This window comes from Nylanderia fulva, unplaced genomic scaffold (genome assembly GCF_048542155.1).
Source record: "Nylanderia fulva isolate GAGA-0341 unplaced genomic scaffold, ASM4854215v1 Scaffold84, whole genome shotgun sequence".
Lineage (NCBI taxonomy): Eukaryota > Metazoa > Arthropoda > Insecta > Hymenoptera > Formicidae > Nylanderia > Nylanderia fulva.
Window position 1 is genome coordinate 71,481 of NW_028190961.1, and position 16,731 is coordinate 88,211.

The 16,731-nt window shown below is 27.5% G+C and overlaps 1 protein-coding gene across 6 annotated transcripts in view; it reads right to left on the minus strand.

The window, feature by feature from the left end:
* The window catches only part of jus (EB domain-containing julius seizure protein), a 66,205-nt gene extending 49,749 nt beyond the window's left edge, over positions 1-16,456 (minus strand). For 5 of the 6 annotated variants that reach the window (XR_014926336.1, XM_085489456.1, XM_085489458.1 and 2 more), the window contains exon 1: positions 15,746-16,456. Coding sequence is in view for 5 of the 6 variants with exons in the window: in XM_085489456.1 (XP_085345582.1) it covers positions 15,746-15,911 (166 nt within the window). In the remaining variant the exon portion in view is untranslated. The remainder of the gene's footprint in view (positions 1-15,745) is intronic. The other variant, XM_085489459.1, reaches the window with a different exon arrangement.
* Between the last annotated feature and the right edge of the window lie 275 nt (positions 16,457-16,731).

Sequence of the window (16,731 nt, forward strand, 5' to 3'; positions counted from 1 at the left end):
AACAATTTTAATTTAGCATTTTGATCATATAAATTCTTAAGCAGAAATGGGCACTTTTTATTTGAATAACAAATAAAAGATAATATTTGAAAATAAAATGTAATTCAAATACTTTTTTATTTGTTATTTGCAAATAATATTTAAAAAATTAGTTATTATAATGGGAACAAATCCAAATAATTTATTTGAAAATAAATTATCTAGAAAAAAATTCAAATAATTATTTTCAAATAAACTTTTATACTATTTGACTAACCAAACAAATAATTTTATAATAACAAATAATAAGAAAAATGTAACATTAAATATATAATATGTATATAATATTGAATAAGTATTATTAGAATTCTTTATTAGAATTATGCAACCTAGTCATTGATTGTGAATTAATATTTTAATATATATATATATAGCACGTACAATGACAATTCTATATGAAACTATTATTTGACAATTTATTTTGTAATCATCCGCAAATAAAAAAAAATATTTTAAAATACATTATTATTTGCAAATAATTTATTTGAAAATAATTTATTTGTAAATAATGTATTTTAAAATAAATAAAAAAAATTATTTAAAGAATTACTTAGATAAAAAGTATTTTAAAAAGTTATTTGCAAAAAATTAAATTTTTATTTCAAAATGTATTTGAATATTATTTAAATAATTTTTTAATCAAATAATGCCCATGTCTGTTCTTAAGTGCCTTTTTAAACTTTTCTATTTAGAAAAGAGCATACGTACGTACAATATTTTACAAAGTTTTTAAGTTCTCTTATCTACCTTATCACGCTTCAACTCTCGAGTCTACATCAGTAAATAGGAGAAAAATATTTACTTTATTTAAATTTTTTTACGAGAATTTTTCAAAAGCGGTTACATTAAAATATATAATTAAGATGAATAAAAAGAGCATAATAATAAGGATTAATGAAAAAAAAAGGAAAAGAGAGAGAGAAGAGAAAGGAGAAGAGAAGGGAAAGAAGGAAGGAGGAGAAAGAAAGAGAGGGGGAGGAGCATGCTTGAATAATATTTAATTTTTTATCGTTTAATCTGAATTTTAATTAATAATAATAAATGAAAGACGAGGGGGGAAGAGTCTTTTTAAAGATGCCCTGCCCAAGGCACACAACAAAGTTCATTGTGCCGCTGAATTTTAATTAACATATAATAAATATTTTTTCATTATATTATACCTTCTTTGACAAGTAAAATTTTGTGCGGATTGACAGAAATTTTTTCTTTTTCTTTTATGAAAGTAGATTTCTTTTTCTATATAAATAAGGAGTCGTGCGACATATGTTTTATAAATATATTAGAAATTTTTGTAATAAACTTTGTTTGAAAAATATAACTTATTATTAAATTGATTTTAAATGTACAAAGTAATAATTGCTTTTTAATTGTATGTCCTTTAATTGTATGTCCTTTAATTGTAGCTTAATTATTACGGTGACGTTATATTATTTCAAAAATTATACAAGTTTTTTTATTGGCTTGATATTTTGCATTATTGGCTTTCTAATTTTTTGATCGTATACGATACAGCCAATTTCTGACTTCATTGGCGATTAATCCAACATCTATTTATTAGACATATATCAACATCTATACTTATTAGACATGTCAATATTAATGAAAGAGTCAAAAGTTTCATACTCATAATAAAGTTTAGTTATAAAACTATTTAATTTTATATATATTTGTTATAATTAATCTATAATTTATGTTATAATTAATCTATAATTTATCTTTGCTTTAATAGTTTAGGAAATAAAATAAATAGATGGGAAAAAATAAAGGTGTTATATTACATTCAGGGAATCCCACTGCATAAGTAAAATTCCTGAATATAATAACACTTTTTATAGGTTAGGTCTTGATATCAAGAGGCACGGTAGTGTCTCGCGACCAGTTAAGGGCGTAGCGGAGACACCGTGTATCTTAACGCGAGTCGGACATTTGAGTCTTTATAATATTTCGAATCCTCAATAATGGCTGAAGCAATCGAGTTTATACTAGACTTAATCGATAGATTGAGTTCGAATTATATAATAAAAGTGTCTTTATTTCTGCTCTACGTGATTTGTAAGCAGAGATATATAAATGCAAAGTCGAAATATGAAAAATTTCTATTAAGAAACGTCCCCGTCATCATTATCATCATTATCATCATCATTATCATCATCGACCACGCATACATAGTAGTATCGTGCTACACGTATTCACACGTATACAACACATGCGCACACATATATCACACGTACACAACACATGCAAGATGCATGTAGTGGTAATTTTGTCCATCTCGCACGTTTTACAACAGATGGCGATAGTGGCGCTCCGCCATATCGGCAGCGTGCGGGGTTATGTTGGCTAACTCTCTCTCTCTCTCTCTCTCTCTCTCTCTCTCTCTCTCTCTCTCTCTCTCTCTCTCTCTCTCTCTCTCTCTCTCTCTCTCTCTCTCTCTCTCTCTCTCTTTCTCACACACACACGCACACACACACACACTCTCTCATTCTCACTCACGCACTCACTGTTCGTCTTGTGTACTTATTTAGTACATTCATGATCGGCAGCGTGCGGGGTTATGTTGGCTAACTCTCTCTCTCTCTCTCTCTCTCTCTCTCTCTCTCTCTCTCTCTCTCTCTCTCTCTCTCTCTCTCTCTCTCTCTTTCTCACACACACACGCACACACACACACACTCTCTCATTCTCACTCACTCACTCACTGTTCGTCTTGTGTACTTATTCAGTACATTCATGATTAAACATCTATATGCATTAATGTGAAATTTACTTACAATTAGTTTACTTGAAATATTCAATCTCTAAAGTGTTTATCTTATAAGATAGACAAAAAAATCTGAGTAAATAATAAGAAAAAAAAACAAGGATTATTATTGTCATAATTTTTTATCAATTAAGTACTCTCAACTATCCAATAATTAAATAAATACGTACAAATGTGCGCGCGTGTACACACATACACATATTGATATTAAAGAGATTGAAGGAGAGGAAGGAGAAGATAAAAATTTAAATATTCACATATATTTTCAAATATTATATATGAATTTATAGTTTACATATCTAATTAATAATGAATTTCTAATTATATTAAACATATCAAAATAAAGACATACATGTATTTATCAAATGAATAAAATTATTGAATACAGACTTAAAAAATTTATTGAACATAAACTTAAAAAATTAATTAATTAAACATATTCCAAATTTAGAAAAAATAAACTTTATTTATATATGCAACAGCTTTTTAAACTAAATTTTTAAATTCTATTTTATATTAGACAATTATCTCAATCAACATCTACGTCCACATTAGCTGCACTGCAGACTACCTCTACAGCCACATTATCTGCTCCGCAGATATAGCGTTATGCCAATACGATATACATTACATGTACTTACTTACTTGCCTTTACTGTACCAACTCTTGTTCTTTCCACGTAATCATGTTCTTACAGTTATCGTTTGCTGTATATCTTCCAGCAAACTTTATTTCGTGTAAAGTGTATTTAATTAATTAAATCTCTGCGAAAGATTGAGAAGATGAAGGGATAATTCAAACTATGAAGACATGGTTACATGGAAAAGACAAGAGTTGATACAATAATAAAGACATACATGTATTTGTATCCTGCTGGCATAAGGTTATAGAAGTTGATTGAGATTGAAAAATAATAATGAAAATAATAAAAAAAATAAAGACACATGTATTTGTATCGTGCTGGCATAAAGTTATAAAAGTTGATTGAGATTGAAAAATAATAATAAAAATAATTAAAAAAAGGAAATATTCAATCATCATTTAAAAGCATATTTGAAATCTGTAGAATAAACAGTTTTTGCAAAAAATGTGGAGCATTTGAGCTCTAGTAAGTCTAAAAATAAATGTAAACATCAATTAATAATAACTGATGTTATATATATATTATATATATAAACCAATTTGTTGCAATATTCACTATAAAAGGTTGTAAGGGTAAGATGGCTAAAAGTGAATAATTTAAAAGATAGTTAACATAATTTTACATAAACTGAAATATTTCATAGAATAAAATATTTGTAATATTTCGAAGTTTATGTAAGATTATGTAAAAATTATACCTTTACAACTTTTTATAGTAAATATTGCGAGGAATCGATTTATATGAGAAAAATTAAGGTAATTCTATTTTGAAAATATAAGTGACCTTTAAATAACCTTGAAAATCGCCGTTTAGGAAAAAGTCTGTGTCAACTTTTTCTTTTTCGAAATCCTGCAACTCTTATCTAAATTTAATAGAAAATGTATAAAAAATGCTCGACATTAGTACACACACACACACACACACATATGGGTAAATTTATATAAATAGGGTGCTTTAGGAGGAATGATCAGGATTCTAGGATATGATTGTACACATCATTTTAAGCAAAGAAGTTTAGATAAACATGTTTAATAATTGTTCTATTCCAATCATAAAAATATACAAAAATGAATGATATAATCTCTAAAAACTCACCTTTAAAAAAAGGTAAAAAAAGGCGACCAGTTAAGGGCACGCCATTAACAAAAATTATCCATTGCAAACCCATGTAGAATCCTATCCTATTGCAAACCCATGTAGAATCCTATAAAAAATTAATCATTGCAAACCCATGTAGAATCCTAGGCAAAATTAACCATTGCAAACTCATGTAGAATTGTATTAAAAATGATCCATTGCAAACTTATGTAGAATCCTACATTGCAAACCCATGTACAATAGAATTGTATGAAAAATTATCGTAAATTCATGTACAATCGTAACAAAAGTAATGAAATAAAAAAAAAATTGCGCCAAGTGAAAGTAGAAACTTGTACCAGTGGAAAATTAAAGTTGCAGACATATATAGAGTCGTATAATGAATCAATAAAAATTTAAATTTGCAAATGTAGAATCGTACCATAAAAAAACTTATCTTTTAAAAAAAAAGATAAACAAGATGCCAAGTCCATGCGCCATGTAAAAAAGAAATAAAAAAATTTTAGTTAAAAAAACTGGGAGCGCTGCTAAATAATATTCTAACAATATTAAAATTAAATTGTTACTTTTAAACTCATTACAGTTAAAATATGTTTTGTGTTTAAATTAATTAATGTTACTTTAAGGTGCATTGTAATTTTGAAACTTAGCAGCGCGCCCAGTTTTTTTAACTAAAATTTTTTTATTTCTTTTTTACATGGCGCATGGACTTGGCATCTTGTTTATCTTTTTTTTAAAAAGATAAGTTTTTTTATGGTACGATTCTACATTTGCAAATTTAAATTTTTACTGATTCATTATACGACTCTATATATGTCTGCAACTTTAATTTTCCACTGGTACAAGTTTCTACTTTCACTTGGCGCAATTTTTTTTTATTTCATTACTTTTGTTACGATTGTACATGAATTTATAATCGATAATTTTTCATACAATTCTATTGTACATGGGTTTGCAATGTAGGATTCTACATAAGTTTGCAATGGATCATTTTTAATACAATTCTACATGAGTTTGCAATGGTTAATTTTGCCTAGGATTCTACATGGGTTTGCAATGATTAATTTTTTATAGGATTCTACATGGGTTTGCAATAGGATAGGATTCTACATGGGTTTGCAATGGATAATTTTTGTTAATGGCGTGCCCTTAACTGGTCGCCTTTTTTTACCTTTTTTTAAAGGTGAGTTTTTAGAGATGGTGTAATACTGTAATGGAAAGAGTAATACGTGCTACATACATGACGTAAATAAATAACAGCTATATACGAGGCTGCATTATGTTGTTTATTGATTTATTTGGTGTGTTTTATACTTAGCGCCCTACATAACACGGATGTTACATCAATTACATTATATTCCAAACCATTGTAAACATTTTATCGTTTTCTATAAAAATAAATAATTTTATTCTACAGTCTTGAAAAAAAAATGTTAATAATGCTCAAATTATTTAAAGACAGACTTACATAGACTTTTAATTAATGCTAACAGTTTTTATGATTTTCCCAATGTTTACAAGTTTAATAGTTTCTATTATTAACTGTTATTAGAATTAGATATTAAATTTTTAAAGTTAGGATTAGAGTTTTGATAATAATTTTAACTTTACAAAAATAATATAAAACGGAATTAAAATATATATGTTCAGCCATTAAATTCTCTTATATGCGTTTTGTTCTTGGTAAATATAAATTGGATACTTTCAACTAAGCGATTCGTGCATAGATATCTCGTAATTTTGCATGTGATTTGTTATACATAATTGCTGTGCAAGACACTACCGTGTTTCTTGATGTGATATTGGAGATATATTTTTGATACGTTGCCAAATAGTGTTAAACAGAGATATCCTCCAAAATATGCGTGTTTTCCAATTTTATTATGCCAGATTATACATTCAGTTATTTGTTTTAAATGACATTTTGATTGCACAATTGGCCTTTAGAAATAGAATGTGCTTTCAGAAAAAACAAGTTTTTAAAAGACAGAATTACCCATTTTCTTTCTACAAGCAGGTTTCATAATTATAGAATTAATGATGCTAGAATGAGGCTGTAGTACCCACCAGTGGTTTTATTGCGTTGTATATATATTTATTATCGATATCTCGATTAATTTTTAATTTATGAGAAAAATGTAAAAGTAGACAATAGAAATAGAAAATATAGGGAATGAAAATTATTTAAATGGAAATGTAAAATAATTTTTGAAAAAAATGTATTTAAAATATGAAAAAATACAAAATATCTATTTTGTATTTCCATTTGAAATGTATTTATTTTGAATAATGCATATGTCTGATCATGCTAAATAAGATGTAAATCCAACGTACAACATAATATTTCTAGGCATATGCAAGGAATACCGATCTTGACTTTGCAAAATCGATAGACGTTTTAATAATATAATTTGTGTTTTATAAAGCGTTTATCTCGTGGGATTATTCTGATTGCACGTACGCTACCTGATGCTTCTATTCCGATATCGCGGAGTCCAATCGATATAGGCTCGTTTAAAATTGGTTTGGCACAATGCCATTATTGAGGTCAGTACGATTAAACTTATAATCGGACATTTGATATATCGCATCAAATTTCAACGGAATTTTTGTAATATTTTATGTCACATAATTAAATTAATGTATAAATCCTTGTAATTATATTCACCGATAGGATGAGAGAATTTAGGGTTTTAGATTTTTATAAAGGATAATATAGAAATATGATGATAAAGTTTAGAGTTTTGGGCTACAAAGATTAACATAGAAACAACATTTTAGTTTTTGATATTGTAGATACATATTTCTAATTTGTAATAATCAAAATATGACGTAATATTTGAACAACAAAAATTAAAAATTGATAAATCGGCGAAATAAAACTGGTGAACCAATACAAGTTAAAGGGTAGAAAATTATACCGAGATGTATCAAGTAGGCGGGATTTTGTTTTGTATTAAAACGTTGTGATAATTTATTTTGATTTCTCATTATATTAGTCTACATTTTATAAATTTAATATTTAATTTATAATTTATAAGTATATTTATTTTGCAATTGACAGTTTCATAACTTTTCATGCATTATTATTAACTGTTACTAATAAGTGCATATGTAATTTATTAAGGTATTTTCGATATTCCTTTTCTTTCTAAAGATTCTATTATCTTTGGTGGCATTAATAGCCAATTATTTCGGGCAAGTTTACTTATCTCCTTATTGTTAGTCATTCTAAACATTTTGAATTTATCATTCAATTCTGCGTTTTTTCTGTTGATGTAAAAACCCTTCTATATTCTTTTTCTATCAAAAAACATCCTATATTAAATGTACAATCTACCATAAATGTCTTTCCCCGCAAACACGAGTATATAACTGTTACATTGTCATAATAAAACAAAATGTAACACGCAATATAACACGAATGTATAAGGTTATATACATTAGTAGTAATTTCCTATTCGTATATATTACAGCTATATATAACATTTATTAATATAATACGTAAATAACATGTTATATAATTTTCTTAAAAATTATATAATACTTATATAACATGTATATAAAAATTAGTTTAAAAAATAGTTAAAAAGTTAGCTTTAATGTAAATTATAGATCTAAACGAAAGCAAACTATTTCATTTGCTTTCATTGGAATTAATTCAAAGACTTTTCTGAAATTATATGTGCACACACAAATGGACTTATATAATAAACAATAATAAGAATATTTTTAAGTCAGCTCCTTATGTGTGGTTATATAATAAAATTTAAATGATTAATTTTATAACATAAAACATTTTATTTATATAAAAATTAGATTTTTATACAGTTTAACTAGTATAATAAATGAGTGAATTTTCACTAATTTGGGGAGACGTATTTATTTGTCAGATTTCTGAATTATCCAAGTTCAGTATCTGAAGTCCCTGTTGAGATCGTATCAGAAAAAATTAAATTAATATAATTATTTTTCTTACATAAATAATTATTTTATAATATATTTTTAATCTTAATAGCTACTTTTTGTAAGCTTGATATTAATGCTCATGACTGAAATTTAAATACAAGATAGATCTAACTCGTCGCGCGCCGCATAGCGGTAAATAAAGTAACTATATTATTTGTAATATTACATATGTTATCTAATATTAAAGTAATGCTAATGTAGCATTTGTTATATAACATGTAATATTATAATTATATTGCTGTTATACTGTTATAACCAGTAAATAACAAAGAAAAAAATATAACCGTTTTAAAACAGAATTATATATAGTAGTTATAAAAGAAAATTATATAACATAAATATTAATAATGTATAAATCATGTTATATTGCTTGTTATTTCTAGATTACATAATAGTTATATGTTTGCTCGGTTTCTTATTGTGTTAAAGTGCTAAAGGCTATAAAGTGCTTAAAAGAATAGTCTTTGACAAGTTCTCAATGGAAACCAGTGTTCTTCAAAGGTTACCTGCTGTCTCTTACTTTTTTCATCTATATTATAATGAGTTTATTTCCTCAATCTGCTCCTTTATGTCGATCAGTTTCAAATTTATTTACTTCCGTCCTGCTGACTTTGTGTTAGAGGCTATGGAAAGAGTCAGTAAGGATATTGATACAATCAGCATTCATTGCAAATCCCCTGAATCTTCATGCGAATAAAACAACTAATGATAGCTTAGGGACGCTTCGTACATACGTAAATTTTTAGGTTTCGAAAAAAAATTTAAATTTTTAGAACTTCCCATATAGCCAAGCGTAACGTAGCATATTGTGCAAACAAATGCATTGCATGTGTTGTTATATATTTGCTGTACGTTAATTGACATCAAAATAGAATGTTACGAATGCAGCTACATGTTTGCGTATACATGCAATTAGTTGACGAAATTTCAAAAGCAAATGATGATCTGCAATACTGATATGTTACGTTGTTTAAAACAGAATAGCAACATGACAGCAACAAATAAACGAGTAGCAAATTGTTACTAACACGTTGCAATCAATTTGCTGATATTAGAATTAGAATTCCACGTGAGTTCAACCTAGCAGATACTATGCTGTCTCATCTTGTCTCTAGTTTGTCAAAATTAGTTGCTAACGATTGTCAGCAACATGACAGCAAACTCACTGCATTTGGCTATCTGGATTGAAGTACACAGGCATAAAAACTATGTGACTTTTGTTTCAAACATTTTGTCATATTTCTTTTTGTTTTGATGATATTCCCTTGGAAAGAAAAAATCTGTTTTTTTTTACAAGGATGAATCACCTCCTAAATCTTCGATTGGGCACGTATAAAAAATATGTCTACCTTAAAATTGTATATTTTATAACATATTATAAGGAGAATCGGCGTCGGACATTTGAAATGCCCCCCCCTTGTTAGTGCCCAAATTAGTCTACAAGTAAGCTACAAGTATATCTCGTACAGTTTATTAGATGTCTTTATGTTCTTAGAAAATTTGCCTTAGAGATCCTCTAATAAGAGATCCTTTAAATATACAAAATTAATTCATTTTGTTTTTCAAGAGCAATTTATTACTATAATAGTTGTGATAGCATCTCTGTCTTATTATGAGAAAAATAATCAGCATAAAATAAAATATTAATTTTGATAATTAATTTTATTTAATTGTAAAATTTAATTTAATATTTCAAAATTTCAAAATTAATTTAATTTAATTTAATTTTTGTTAGTGGAAAAAATTTTTTAAATATTTTATCAATTTTCGAATATTATTATATTTCTATATCTTGAATTGAAATTTAATTTGCGAAATATTGTTTTAAAATTAAAATCATTGAAAATTATAATTTTCAATATTATTCAAATATTATTCTTCTTATTTTTTATAAACAAATATTTTTTAAATTAAATTTTAAAATTAAATAAAATGAATTATTACAATTAATTTACACTATGTAATTTGTACAATAATGATAACGTTCAAAAAAATGTTCAAAACAAAAATATTCTATGTACCATGCATAATGTATAAAAGCCACAAACATTGCAATATCTTAAATTAAAATTTAATTTGTAAAATATTTCAAAATTAGAATTGTTTAAAATTAAAAATTTTCTAATATTATTCAAATACGTATAACTAGACTCTTTCTATTTTGATATTATTATGATATAATGTATGTATTACAGTACAGAAAGATTACAATATAGATAATATATTAATACATATAGTAAATAAGATACGTATTCTCTTACAAATATTATTAATATTTAGCATTATGTATAGTCATGTTATCATGTTATTATAATTTATGCTGTATCATGTTATTATAAGTTATGTATTGTAAAAACTTACAAAGAAAACAAAAAAAAGTCGTTATGAAACAGCGAGCAAATAAATTAGTATAGATAGCGCGTGTACCTTTATATTTTATTTCTCAAAAATTATAGTTTCCACAACATAACTTTATCATACATGATTCATTTTGGCGCAACATAAGCTTTAATATAATATAAAAATTTTTTCAAAATATTGAAAAATAATAAGTAGTGGGAATATTTTAAAAAATTGTACCATTTTTTGAAAATCCATATATACCATTGTAATTTAAATTGTAAAGTACATTGGAAGCCATAAAAAGCTTTTCTTTAAACAATTTTTTTATAATTTTTTTATTTCAATGATACTCAGGATGCCGGAGGTATGTTTTTACCGACCGAATGCGAATATTAATTATTTTGGGATATCTTTTTATTGATTACACAGATCAATAAATCCTTTTCCACGATTAAAATACTTATAAAAACGGACCGCGCTAGCTATAATTCCATATATAAATCATATAAAAATGAAAAATTATAGTTTTATTATCGGTTTTTTTTGTGTCAGTTTGTAACAATACTTATTTAATAAGAAAAGTTCTACAGTTTGTCTGTGCATAAGATATAGCTCGCGCAATAGGGATACATGAAAGAATATTAATGAACAATTAGAAATGAGATTACAAATCTAATAAAAAAGTTATATATTAATTTACACTATGTAATTTGTACAATAATGATAAAAGTTATATATCAATTTTCACGCATATGTGTGTGTATGGTATATGCGTGAACATGTATATGTGTATACATGCATACTCGTATGCACGATTATGTGTTGTGCTAATCTATCGGAGTTCAGTCGTCAGTCTGGCATCCCCTTAAGGGGTTGTTGCCACTTCTAAAACCGGTTTTTTTAACACCAACAAAAAATCGTTTCGTCATTATAAGGCCTACTACTTTATAATTATGCAAAAAATTTCAGATTTTTTTTTTAATTTTTGAGTTGTTAAATGTCCTTTATCAGTTTTGTTGCCCTTGATATGTTGTCAAGATCATAATTCTGAGTAACATTTAAAAAAGTTTCAACCGACACTTGCGGTTTATTAAAAAATTATTAATAAATAAAAATTTGATCGCTTAAATATTATTCAGTGAATAAAATAATAAAAATTGATAAATAAAATTCTTTAAAAATTCTTTAAAAAAAATTACCTTTAAAAAAAGATAAAAAAAAGGTGTTAAGTTTACGTAAAAAACTGTTTGCAAAATAGTGTTATTAACCCTTAAAAATTTTTTTAAATTTTTTATTCCAGAAAATGTTACATTAATATAACTACAATGTAACTTGTAAACATAACATGTTATATACATAAGTAGGAAATTGTAGCTTACATGTACGTTACATGTAACAAATTTGTAATATTACTTGTAACATTCCTTTTTATTGCTTTTATATAACATTTATATAACAGTGTTTACTGGGATGTGAGTGTTTGTTAAGTATAATCTTGTGTAGTAACATCTATATGTACATAAATTATTGTAAATAATATTTAATCTTTCATGTAGTTTAATTACGTTCTCAAATCTCCGTTCATATGTATATTTTAATTTTTAGTAACTTTTTGTAATAATATAACGATATAATGATGGGGCAATAAAAATTAATCTAATCTAACTCAACCTAATTTAACCTAACCTATAATTAATGATCCTTAATCTAACTAATTTAACAAGTTAAAATTAGAATTACAATTAATTTAGATTAAAATTGTTTGGAGGTGCAGATAGAAGAATAGAATTTGTTTTTCGTTCATGTATATATGCATTACCTTTTGTAGAGCAAATTGCATTAAAATTATGAAAAGCTAATATTTATTTATAATCATATTTTAAAAACTATATACAAGCGTGGATTAAAAAAATATTAATGTAAATTATTATCCTCACTTTTATAACATACATGAAGATTAGAATTATTGTTGAGATATCATTTATTGTAAATAATTATTTAAAAAATAGCTTCAAATTAATAAAATAATTTTTATTATAAAGGAGCTTTTAAATATAACAAATGAGATCACAGAAAAGGTATATTGTATAAACCGAATGACAAATGCGTATTTACTTTTGTTGCCGTAATCAATACTTCTTATTCAGAAATATATTGTACAGTGTTAACAAGCATTATAGTTTATTTTTAAAAATATTATTTAATTACAAGTTCTTTTTAGACATCATTTTTTTTACTTTTTATCGGCATTAATTTATGCTTGTCATTGATATTGATATATCATGTACACTTCGTACGTGTAATATGTTTGTTATGACGTCAAAGTGTCAACAAATGCAGCACTTCTTTAAATATGAGGACCTCTTATGCATTTAATACTGCATCATTCAATGCTTAAGTTCAAATAAAGAATGTTTACTTTTTAATCTGACATGATACAATGTCCTTCACATGACACATTTATTAATTATGAATGCAATTGCAACACAGGAAAAGATAACAAAAAGATAATGAAATTATATGTATATATCAACGAAACGCATATCATGTAAGGTGACTTTATCTAATTTGCAAAGTAAACAGAGCATTTTAATGATTGCATATTATCGAATTGTCAAATTATTTAATTAGTACATTAATTATTAAATTTTTATTGAAACTATATGAGTAAAATTTTAAAAACTTTGATTTATTTCACGTTATTTATTGCAAGAGAATTATTCGATATCTGCTTACACGCAGATATTGCTTATATGATATTACTTACGAAATATAATTTACATATATATCTGTTATGTGCATATATGTATATACATATATATATATATATATATATATATATATGTAAACTATACGTGTAAAACTTAAATAAAAATCATCATGTATATAAGATAAGTTCCTATGAAAGTAGATGAATGTTTATAGTTAATTAAGGATGTATAGGAGATACAATCGGAAACAAAAGAATCAGCTCTATTCATCTTATATCTTTCGTGCGCGCTAAACAAACTTTTACTCCGCGAGTGTACATAATTTTAATTCGCTGAATTTTAATTATGTACATAACTCTAATTCTCGAATTCCTATTATACATATACATAATTTTAATTTGCAGAATTTCTATTATAAACATAAATTTTAATTCGCCATATTTCTTTTAAATAATTTTAATTTTTTATTTTTTATTATGTTCATAATTTTAATTCTTGAATTTTTATTATGCACATAATTTTAATTCGCAGAATTTCTGTTATGTAAATAATATTTATTGCGTTTCTATTATGTACATAATTTTAATTATAAATTATGGAAATAATCGGCCAAACTAGCAGATAAAATCGTTTATTCAATTTCACGACGTTTCGACCATATGGTTGTGGTCCTTTTCAAGTGAGACTACAATAATTATTAAACATATTATTATTATAAATCGAAAACACTGAATACAATTCGCAATTTGAAACGCACGTAATACTTACAAGTAAAATAATAACTAACCAACTCCTCTTATCTATCCATGCAGTGTCAAATTATAGTAATATCATATAAGTCACAAATAAAAATTAATTAAAATCAAATTTAAAGTAAAAATAAGAGACTGCCACAACATATCCCAACCAAGGAACGTCAGATTCTGATGTTTATATTTTACGTCAAATTATTTAAACGACCTTAATTATTTTATTGTATATATCGTTAAAGACTCTCTGTATCCCTTTGCGCGTTTATGTTGTTATTTAGTTTTTTAATGTAAAACATTTCGGTTATCTCTCTCTTTCTCACATGTTTTTCTGTATGTCAAATGCTAAATCTATTCCATTCGAAATTATGTTCAAATTCAGATCGATGTTTACTTATACTAAATGTGCACTATGATGTAATTTGATATTATTACAATGTTCCTTAACACGTGTACTAAGATGTCTCTTTGTTCTATGTATGATGCAGAACAATCTCTGCAATTAATTTTATAGACAACATTGGTCGCACATTCGCTAGATAGTAAATCGTTACCATTATTTCCATAATTTATAATGAATACTAGTGACTGTAATTAATAATTTGGATTTTATAATTTTAATTCTTAAATTTCCATTATGTACATAATCTAAATTAACTGAATTTCTATACATATATCATAATTTTAATTCACCGAATTTCTATTTCCCTTTCTAACTGAGAAACTGTAGTCGAAACTACTCAATTACAAAATTAATTAACACTTATTTATCAGATTTTAACTATTATATACAAATCCTTTAATATATATTACTATCATTACACTAATCTCTCGATACATACAACTGTCAAAATATGCAATGACAACCGCTCACGAAGTAAACGCTGTGATGGAACCAATCGGCATCGCGGATTAAAGGCAACAATTCTTCGATAAATTCGAGAATAAATAACATGCCTTTTTTAGAAAGAGATTATTGTTATTTTCTTGTAAATGGTTTAGTGAATGTTAATGTAATTTTACATTATTCTTTAAAGTTTGTTATACATGTAAAAAATTTAAAATACATAGTACTATTTTTTCGATATTTTTAACATAATATAATCAATCAGAGTAACGAATTTGCATAAGATATATGTAAATCTAGCAGAAATTTAAGTTGCAATAACTTTTAAATGAGTTAATGAATTAAAAGCCAAATATGTATTAACAGTAGCTTTAGTATTAAAGTAGAAGCAATTTATATAATTCTTATAAATTTTGTAGAATTTTTAGATGTTTTCCATACATCCTTAAAACATTGATTTTGATACGCGCTTGTTATTATAAAGATGATGAAAAATGTTATAATTGTCGAGTAAAGTGCAGTTCCAAAAAGGGATGACGCATAAGATCCTGAACATCATGCAACGTCGAGCGAGTAAAGTTCTATTACCTTCCACTGTCGTCAACTCCGGCAGACCCAAGGCTGGCTGATCATGGATAATCCATGTGACCAGAATGACACCGAGCAATCGCACAATGGTATTATCGTACCAGATAGTGATACTTCTCGACGATGAGCACATCGACGATGGGTTGGCTGTCGCGACGACGTGCATTTCTACGACTGCTCGTTCCCGGCCCCACGCGGCACACCTTACAGCTTTACACGTCGTACTCGCTCGCACGCACGCACGCACGCACCCACCCACCCCTGTACGCCCGTATCTGTACACCCACGCAGGTCAATCCTGCCTGGCCTACTTCCGGTATCACATCTCCAGCCGATCGTGGAGACGCGCGCGATCGATCACGCGCATAGGCGCTCTCTGTCACGGAACCTGACCTTATCCGTAGCTATCTCACGTCTTGCTCGCGTGGATCCTCCCCCGCGCCTCTACGCGGATTTAACACCCTTCACTCGTTGTCGTTTAAAAAAATATGCCCGATATCATCGGATTCCTTTTCCCGATCATAAAGCGCGATTCGTAAATCGAACAATTCAGACGGCAACCAGATAGAATCGTAATTCCCACAACTTATGCTCGTGTACACTCACTCCGTGCGATTGTGCCACGTAGCGCAGCGAAAAGGCGCGGGCACCAAGCGACGACTCACCCCGCGAAAGGGTCGTCTCGACGCCACGGCGCCGACGTTCTGCGCAATACGACGGAGCCACATTTTCACTTCCTTGACCGCCGCGTAACGGTGATGTTGCTCTGCGGCGCATCCACCTCCTCCTTTGTTTTTTCCGCCGCACTGCGCCGTGCGGACGGCAACGGAGCGCAGTGCCTGGCAGTGCCTTTGAAAATTCTCTCTCGAGGGAGACTGTCGATCATACATATCGCCCCATTGAAGATATATGCTATTGCATATATATGCTATCACGATCAGCAAAGCGTAAGATATCGTGGTAATGACGCACGTAGGATACGATTG